We start from the raw sequence: 9209 nt of genomic DNA, 5'->3' as shown, positions 1-9209 counted from the left end.
ATTTTTACAAAGTTTAACTGCTTAATTCCCTCCAGCCTCTGCAGAGTTAACTTTTCACTCTCTTTCCTTAAATCACTTGCTTATCTCTCAGATTTCACCATTTCAAGTATTGTTCCGGGCATCTGAAATCCCCATGCCTGTACTTACTTCTTTTTTTTTTTTTTTTTTTTTTTACTTTCACCACTAAGCCCTCAGGGCTTCCAACCTGTTTTCCATTTTTTAATTTTTTTTTTATTTGTTGCCTGCCTGCCTGCTTGTCTGGGCCCGATTCTGCTTTCCTTGCTGAACTGTCCCTTTTCATGGACACAGGCTTTGTTCCACTACCAATTTAGCAAGGAGAATGGGCTCCTCAACTAGCCCCCACCCCTCCTGATCCCTTTCCTTAAACATTTCTTTCAAAATTGTGAAATCACCACAATATCACTCACAAAAAATACTACACTGCCCAAACTCCTATATCCTTCAGAGTTTGGTTTAACAGAGCAAGATTTGTTTAAAAGGCATAATCTCTTGAACAAAGTATCATCTTTGGATTGTTTCCTTTTAAACATTTCTTACACAGGTGCTGCCACTATTTGCCCACACTCCTATATCCTTCAGAGTTGGGTCTCACATAGAATATACCACCTGAACATATTTCTTTATGAATATTTTTTACCTTTATAACTCTTTTGTGCCCATGCTCATGCTGGGACTTACAAAACACAAAAGTCTGTACCCACTAAAAAGAACTCTGCCTAACAGAGCAGGAGGGGGAAACTCTAAGCCCCCTACCTTTTGGGCTCAATTTTGCTACGACGGAGGGTATATTCATTTATGCAATTTTTCCCCGACAGATGGGTAGGAGCGAGGATTGCCCCCAGAGCCCCGCTGCTGGAGCCCTGGGGTAGCAGCTGCAGGGCTCCGGCAGCTATTTAAAGGGCCTGGGGCTCCTCTGCTTCTACTGCCCGGGCCCTTTAAATAGCCACTGGAGCCTCGCCGCTGCTACTCCAGGGCTCCGGCGGCTATTTAAAGGACCGGGGCAGTAGAAGCAGGGGAGCCGCGGGCCCTTTAAATAGCCCCCGGAGCCCTGGGGTAGTGGGGGCTCCAGGGGCTATTTAAAGGCCCGGGGCTCCAGCTGCCTCTGCCGCCCCGGTCCTTTAAATAGCTGCTGGAGCCCCGCCGTTTCCCCAGGGCTCCGGCGGCTATTTAAAGGGCCAGGGCGGTAGAAGAGAGGAGCCCAGGGCCCTTTAAATAGCCCCCAGAGACCCAGGCTGCTGCTGCTACCCCGGGGAGGGGGGGGGCAGTTACCTTACAGGGAGGGCTGGGGCTGGCTCTGACCCCCTCAACCCCCGCCCCTTCCACCGTAGGCCCCGCCCCTTCCGGGGGCCAGAGCTGGCCCCAGAGTACTGGTAAGTCACTCAACTTACTTTCACCCCTGACTCTAACCCTCCCCCTTATGGCCTGGCACCTCTACAACTGGGCGTGTATGTACCGAGACAGTTTGTATGTATCTTATCTGTATAGTTTTCCCCGACCGACGGGTCGGAGTGAGGACTCTAATCCTCCCCCTATTGCCCGACCCTGCTACGATTGTGGGTGTACCCACCTTCAATTATTTCTCCCCCAGCAGTTCAGGGTGGAGAGAGGAATAGGCGTAAGGCGTGCGATGGAACTCAGTAGTGGACTGTTTTGAGCACTATATCAAGAACTGGCCTAATCTGATGACAGTTTGTGAACAAAATAATAAAAAAATAGCTGGCCTGGTCACAGCCAAAGTTCTCAACATGGGGCTTAAGAGAAATGTTTAACACATGCTGAGTGCCCTGAAGCCTGTTTCTGTAGCCTTGAACAAAATGCAGGGAAACAGCTGTTTTATTCCCGATGCTGTTGAAATTTGGAAGGAACTGAGTGAGATCTTAAAAAAAGAAATATGCAATGACAGAGTTCAATTACAAGCATTAAAAAAACAAATGGGACAAGCACTATCTCCAGCTCATTTTCTTGCAAATATTCTCAATACTTTGTACCAGGGTCAAATCTTAACTGCTGAAGAAGAGGCTGTTCCAGCCCACAGCTCTCTACATTCACATTTGTGCATTCTGTAATACAGTTCTAGAATAACCCCCTTCCGCCTGTGTTACTGTTAAAAGGCAGCTCTCCTCAGACTTCTCTTTAGACACAAGTTCAGAGATTTACACTACCTGAGTTATAGAAAAGAGACCCTTAAGAAAGTCCCTTGGATCTACCAGCACTAGCACCTCATTTTCCTCTTCAGCCTTCACCAGGGGACTATCCTAGGGGAACAAAGACAACTTCTCATGGGATATGGGCAATCATTTTTCACTTTTTGAAACTGGGATGTGCTCAAAATGAAATTAAATTGGGTGGGTCTCAGCCCAGTCATACCATCTGGAATGGAAAGAGGTAATGGCTGAAGTTAGAGCTGAAAAAGCCATATGGCTTGATTAAAAGGCAGATCACATAAATACAGAGCACTGAGGGTGCAGGGAACAGAGCAGGACAATTACAAAACTCACGAACCTAGACAGAGATGTTGAAACTGGACTTGGCTGTGCTGCAGTCTGTGTTACAACATCACCTAATTCAGCTTATTGGGGACAACAGCCACTTATTCACAGATGGGAAGGTCCAGATCAAGGTGGGAAAGCAAGCAAAAGGTTCACACTACATCTGGATTGCACACCGCATCACTGGGTCACAGCTCCAGCCAGCTTTTCTCCCACAACATTTAATGGGTTACTCAGAGAACCAGTCATCCAAGTACAGGACTGACCTCAACTCACCAACCTGAAATCCTTGCACTGGGACACGGGAGAGAATAATGCCACTGTACTGATCATTACATCTTATTGGCAAGGTTCCCCATCTCCTGCTATGGTGGCATTTGGTATCAGAGAGAAGGTAACTTCATACCCTAGGATTTCCATCAGCCTATGTTCAGAAACAGCCACAGGATTTTCTAAAGAGCTCAAAGGCTTCATTCAGCAGCAAGGGAGCCTGCAGCTGGCCCGGTCTGTCTTCCCCAGCAATGCAGTTCACATCCTCAGCAGCCATCAAGAATGCTTTGCAAACACAGAATTTGTTTTAGAAATCTTTTTCTATATGAAACCTCTCCACAATCAATGACTCACTCTGACCTCCATCATGTTTGCTTCAGAGATTCATAGTCCATCCTGGATGTGTATGTGCTTGGGACAATGACACCCAGTTGCATGAAAGTCACTCACTTTGAAATAAACTATAGGACAATCAAACTCAACTCCATTCCCTGAACTAACAGTGGTCACACAGAATTTATATATCTGAGGCTGATGACCCCATAGCCCTGCCTAGAAAGGCTACTGGAAATGACAGCACTAATAATTAATGCAATTCAAAACTTCTTTCCCACAGCATAGCTGTTGCCAGTTTAAATTTATAAGGCATATGAGGAGGCCCCTCAGGGAAGAGAGGACAAATTGGATTCAGATAATCACAGTACTGGAGAAACTGTTAGGAGTGTTTCTCCTCCAGGTTATGCTGCAGGGAACTTCCTGAGACTCAATGTAGTATTTACATTCCAAGGAACCAAAAGCCTCCATCAAAGCATCTGATCCAGGATCTTCTAGTAGACCTGAAGGGAGAGAGAGAACAGGCCAGACATCAGGTGAGGAAAGGGAGTGGTAATAAATAGCAACTAAAACCCACACAAAGAAGAGAAATGATTGATATAAAATCACGACTAATGTGGAGAAAGTAAATAAGGAAGTGTTATTTACTCCTCATAACACAAGAACTAGGGGTCACCAAACAAAATTAATAGGCAACAGGTTTAAAACAAACAAAAGGAAGTATTTCTTCACACAAAGCACAGTCAACTTGTGGAACCTTTTGCCAGAGGATGTTGTGAAGGCCAAGACTATAACGGGGTTCAAAAAAGAACTAGATAAATTCATGGAGGATAGGTCCATCAATGGCTATTAGCCAGGATGGGCAGGGATGGTGTCCCTAGCCTCTGTTTGCCAGAAGCTGGGAATGGGCGACGGGGGATGGATCACTTGATGATGACCTGTTCTATTCATTCCCTCTGGGGCACCTGGGATTGGACACTGTCAGAAGGCAGGATACTGGGCTAGATGGACCTTTGGTCTGACCCAGTATGACCATTCTTATCATTATTTCAAGCCTGAACACTGAATAGCAGGTCTCTGAATACAGCATGCTGCATGTCACATGATTATCTCATAGAGAAATTTACAACACACTGTTAATTACAATCAGCACAAGTAGGGACACCAATACTTAATGTTGCCTTATTCTTTCCCTTAGAAGACCCCATTTACAGTTGTTTATAACTTTGCCAATCTTAAATTATACAGAGATGAAATTTTTCACATCTGGAGCCTGTCTCAGGCTGACTTTATATGGGAAGTTTCAGCAAAAATGGTTCAGCCATTTCCAAGAACAAGGACTAGGGAAAAATACATTGTTATCCATATTAGAAATTTTCCTATAACCATTTTCATTGAGAAGCTCTTATGCCCCATCCTTCATCATAGGGGCTTGAAATTTGGTAGGAGTGTTACCCTAGGTGTCAGAGACACGCCTTTTGCTATTCCTGTGAAAATTCACCCAATTTGGCCAAGTAATAAGCCTCAAAAAAAAAGTCACAGTTAGCACATGCTCATTAGAGACCTGTCTGAATTTGGCACCTAAGTATGTCCAAAGATTCCCTCTACCTTGAGCATTCTTCATCTCCTCACTGTTCCTACATGGCTATGCATATGCCATCCCTGCGGAACAACTGAGCATGCTCCCTCCTGTGGCTGACCAGGACCTTCCCTGCAATTGCTGTGGGACACTGTGCCACAGGAACCAAGCCCTGTTTTTCCTGTGCCCTCAATGTTCTCCCGGTTGGCAGCCAGGCACCAAAGAGGAAGGGGAGGAAGCCACCTGATTCTAATGCAGAGAGGTGAGGAACAAGAAGGGTGGGGAGGACAGAGGCAGGAGCAGAGTAGGAGGGGAAGATAGGAGCATGGGGGATATTGGCCGAAGATGGGGTGAAACAGGCAGGAGCTGGGAGGAATAGCATCAGGGGGAGAAAGGGGCAGGAGCTGGAGAGGGTTGACAGAGAAAAGTTGGAGGAGACACAGGCAGAAGAGTTACCACTAAAGCAGGGGTAGGCAAACTTTTTGGCCTGAGGGCCACATCGGGTTTCCTAAACTGTATGGAATGTCAGGTAGGGAAGGCTGTGCCTCCCCAAACAGCCTGGCCCCTTCCCCCATTCACCCCCTCCCACTTCCCATCCCCTGTCTGCCCCCGTCAGAACCTTCGACCCATCCAACCCCCCCTGCTCCTTGTCCCCTGACCGCCCCCTTCCAGGATCCCCTGTCCCTATCTGCCCGCCCGGGACCCCACCCCTTATCCAACCCCCCCTGCTCCCTGTCCCCTGACTGCTCCAACCCCTATCCACACCCCCCACGACAGGCCCCCCGGGACTCCCACGCCTATCCAACCCCCCTTGTTCCCCATCCCCTTACCGTCCCCCGCCAGAACCTTCACCCCATCCAACCGCCCCCTGTTCCCTGACTGCCTCCCGGAACCCCCTGCCCATTATCCACCCCCCCACACTCCCCGCCCCCTTACCATGCTGCTCAGAGCAGCAGGACTGGCAGCCGCCCCGCCTGACTGGAGCCAGCCATGCCGCTGTGCTACCTGGGAGGAGCTCGCAGCCCTGCCGCCCAGAGCACTGGCAGCACAGCAAGCTAAGGCTGCAGGGGATGGGGGACAGCAGGGGAGGGGCTGGGGGCTAGGCTCCACGGGCCATAGTTTGCCCACCTCTGCACTAAAGCATAACCACTAGGGAACGCTCTCCTACGGAACCTGGAACTGCATTTATTATTCCTGAATCTCACCATTCCTCTGCTCTCCAGAAAATAGCGGTGAAACCCAACGGCAAAGTGGGTCTCCATCCTCCTCTACTTGCAAGTCCCCACAGAATATACAGCCTTCTCCTGGTACCAGTTACTCTGTTATCTTAACTAGTAGAGCACTGCGCAGTGGATCTTAAACTCTGATGCTGATGACCTTGTGGGGAGTCAATATGGTTTACAGGATGGAATTTTTGTTTTTTTAATTTAAAGAAAAACATAAGAATTTACATTTAAAACCCTCCATTCAAAGAATGTTAAAATTGCAAAGTGAAGCTCTCAAAAGCTAGGAAATGCTTGAATGTCTGTGCAACCTTAATTTGGCCCCTTGTGCTTATGTATTATGATAGAGTTACAATGATCACATTCAATTTGTTTCTTCTGAACCATGCTACATCTGCAAGCCTTAACTCACAAAAGTTGCCCCACTCAACCTGACTAATATTGCAGTATTGAGCTCTGTATATTTACCTACAGCAAATGAAATGCAGCCAATTCTGGGGTGGAGAATGGCAATCGGCACAACAATAGTCAATACTGTGACAATTTGTAAAGCTAAAATAAGACAAGACTTTTTACTACCAAGAGAATAAACTTTATAACCAGGAAAGACAAAATTCTAGGAAGTAAGAAACAGGGACCAATCCTGCAGGGGCAGGAGGATGGGCATCTCATAAGTCATTGCCCTCTCTATTTTCTATGATCCTATGTCCATAATGGCTCCACATTTTAATTCCCTGCCTCCCAAATAAGATAGCTTATTTAACCCTTTAAATGCCAGTGCAAGTGGATGGACTTTGTTAAATCCTCATGACGTGCTTCTAAAATAAGTATTACACCCAGGAAAGTAGGCACCTGTAGAGCTCTCTGAATATACTGTGCACTGCTTGGTCTAAGATAACATTGCTGGAAATAGAAACTAGCAGAAGGGTACTATCCTCTCCTCTGAGATACTGGGAGCAGGACTGGGCCCAAAAGATGGTCTGGCCTGGCATGTCAGGAGTTAACATTTCCAGACAGAGAGTTATCTACAATTATCTTGGAAGTGTCCCCAGATGTGGACTCTAGATAAGATATAACACAGGCAATCAGCTCTGAAACTCACATTTTCTTCCTTGTCTTTTTAATAGTCTGTGCCTAGTAATGGCCAGTTTTGGGGGAAAGAACATTAACTACTTACCCAGTGGCATAGAAGCCCTATGCACTGAAACTAGATCAGAGTCACACTGCCTGATGGCCTGAGAGTTTAAAAATGCAGTCAAACTAACCTGAATTTATCTCTATCTTCTTGCTAACCCAAGCACTACTTCAGCAAGACACACTTTGACAGTGTTTAGTTGTATGAACTTGAACAAGCTGTAACACTTGAAAATTTAAATGCCAAAACACACAAACAAGTGAATTCCAGCAAATGCGACATTAACAAAGAACCGATTATAATAATCTAATATTTCACCCTTTTACAGTATCTTCCAGCTGACAATCTCAAAGTGTTTTACAAACATTAATTAACCCTTGCAGCCCCTGTCATGATGTAGGGAAGCATTATCATCCCCATTTTACTCATTGAGAAATTAAGGCACAGAGAAGTTAAAGCTTCATTTTTCACAAGTGGCCACTGAATTTGGGTGCACATCTAAAGGCACTTTGGATGTGACTGTTACAAGTACTTACCACCCATCACTCTAACGGGAGCTGGCTTTACTCATCACCTTGAAATGGTGTCTGAAGTTGAACACCCCAAAATGAGGGCAACCAAAATCAGTAGCTAACATTGACAAATGTGCCCATAAATGACTTACTTAAGGTCGTCCAGCAAGTTAATGGAAGACCTGGGAATAGAACTTGGAAACCCTGGTCACCTAGTTTAACCATGAGATAGCACTCCCTCCCATTTTAAATTAATCTCCACCTTCATAGTAGAGGGTGGTATTAGCACAGTGAGATCCCTAGAATAAATGCCAGGAGAAAAATCAAAGCTAGTTCAGAGACTGCCTACCTAGGTCTATGCAGACAGTCATGTACTTCAGACACTGGTCTGGCAGAAGCAGCTTCAAGGCATCAGCAGCTTCCCTTCGCCTCTGTTTTTCTAGTGCCTCCTCTGCTTTTCTCCTCTCTTTTTCTGTCTTCTTGATTTCCCTTTTGAGTTTCCTTGGTTCTGCTCTTGCCTGACCTGCCTCTATTTCCTCTGGAGTTCTCCTTCTCCTCCTTTTATTTGGGCTTGGAGAGGATGTAGTTACTTGCTGAGGAGAGGCTGGCAAAACTAGCTCTTTAGACTCACTGACACACACAGCTTTTCGGCTCTTCTTGTGCATCATGATCACAGATGCCATGATCCAGTGTATCAGCAGCTGGGTGCATCAGGGTAACATTTCTGGTTTGACATGATTCAACCTCACTGTCTGCGTCAGAATCTGAAATTTCCCAGGCAGCAGCTCTTTTGATAACTCTGTCGGTTTTGCCATTGGATTGATTCTTTGAATTTTCCTCCATGGTTTTATTTTTCTCTTCAGCATTTCTAATTACCTAAAAGACTAACATTGTTTGCTTAGAAAATGCAGACACACTCAATATTCTGTACCAATTTCTAATATATGAATGCACTAAACTTATTTATTTTAAAAATATTTACCTAAGTGATACATTTTGTTTTGCTTAGGTTAGTTTTAATTAAAAATGAAGAAAAAAGGATTAATTAAAAACCTAAATTCCTCTCATAGGAAGTAAATCCTAGTTTACGACAAACAAGTGGCTCAGGGTATGTCTACACTACGAAATTAGGTCAAATTTATAGAAGTCGTTTTTTTAGAAATCGTTTTTATATAGTCGATTGTGTGTGTCCCCACACAAAATGCTCTACATGCATTAAGTGCATTAACTCGGCAGAGTGCTTCCAAAGTACTGAGGCTAGCGTCGACTTCCGGAGCGTTGCACTGTGGGTAGCTATCCCACAGTTCCCGCAGTCTCCGCCACCCATTGGAATTCTGGGTTGAGATCCCAATGCCTAATGGGGCAAAAACATTGTCGTGGGTGGTTCTGGGTACATGTCGTCAGGCCCTCCCTTCCTCCCTCCCTCCGTGAAAGCAACGGCAGACAATCGTTTCACACCTTTTTTCCTGAATTACCTGTGCAGACGGCATATCACGGCAAGCATGGAGCCTGCTCAACTCACTGTCACCGTACGTCTCCTGGGTGCTGGCAGATGTGGTACTGCATTGCTACACAGCAGCAGCTCATTGCCTTGTGGCAGCAGACGGTGCAACAGGCCTGATAACCATCGTCATCATGTCTGAGGTG

The 9209-nt window shown here is 45.8% G+C and overlaps 1 protein-coding gene across 1 annotated transcript; it reads right to left on the bottom strand.

Moving 5' to 3' along the window:
- Positions 1-2523: 2523 nt before the first annotated feature.
- Positions 2524-8775, bottom strand: EME2 (essential meiotic structure-specific endonuclease subunit 2). Its single transcript, XM_043523386.1, has 2 exons — positions 7912-8775; positions 2524-3616 (listed from the first exon to the last, which is right to left on the bottom strand). The coding sequence occupies exons 1-2, from the start codon at positions 8243-8245 to the stop codon at positions 3468-3470; spliced, it is 483 nt and encodes a 160-aa protein (XP_043379321.1). The 5' UTR covers positions 8246-8775; the 3' UTR covers positions 2524-3467.
- Between the last annotated feature and the right edge of the window lie 434 nt (positions 8776-9209).

This window comes from Chelonia mydas, chromosome 10 (assembly GCF_015237465.2).
Source record: "Chelonia mydas isolate rCheMyd1 chromosome 10, rCheMyd1.pri.v2, whole genome shotgun sequence".
Taxonomy (NCBI): domain Eukaryota; kingdom Metazoa; phylum Chordata; order Testudines; family Cheloniidae; genus Chelonia; species Chelonia mydas.
Note: the sequence above shows the minus strand (reverse complement) of the source record. Positions and strands in the feature narration are given on the sequence as shown.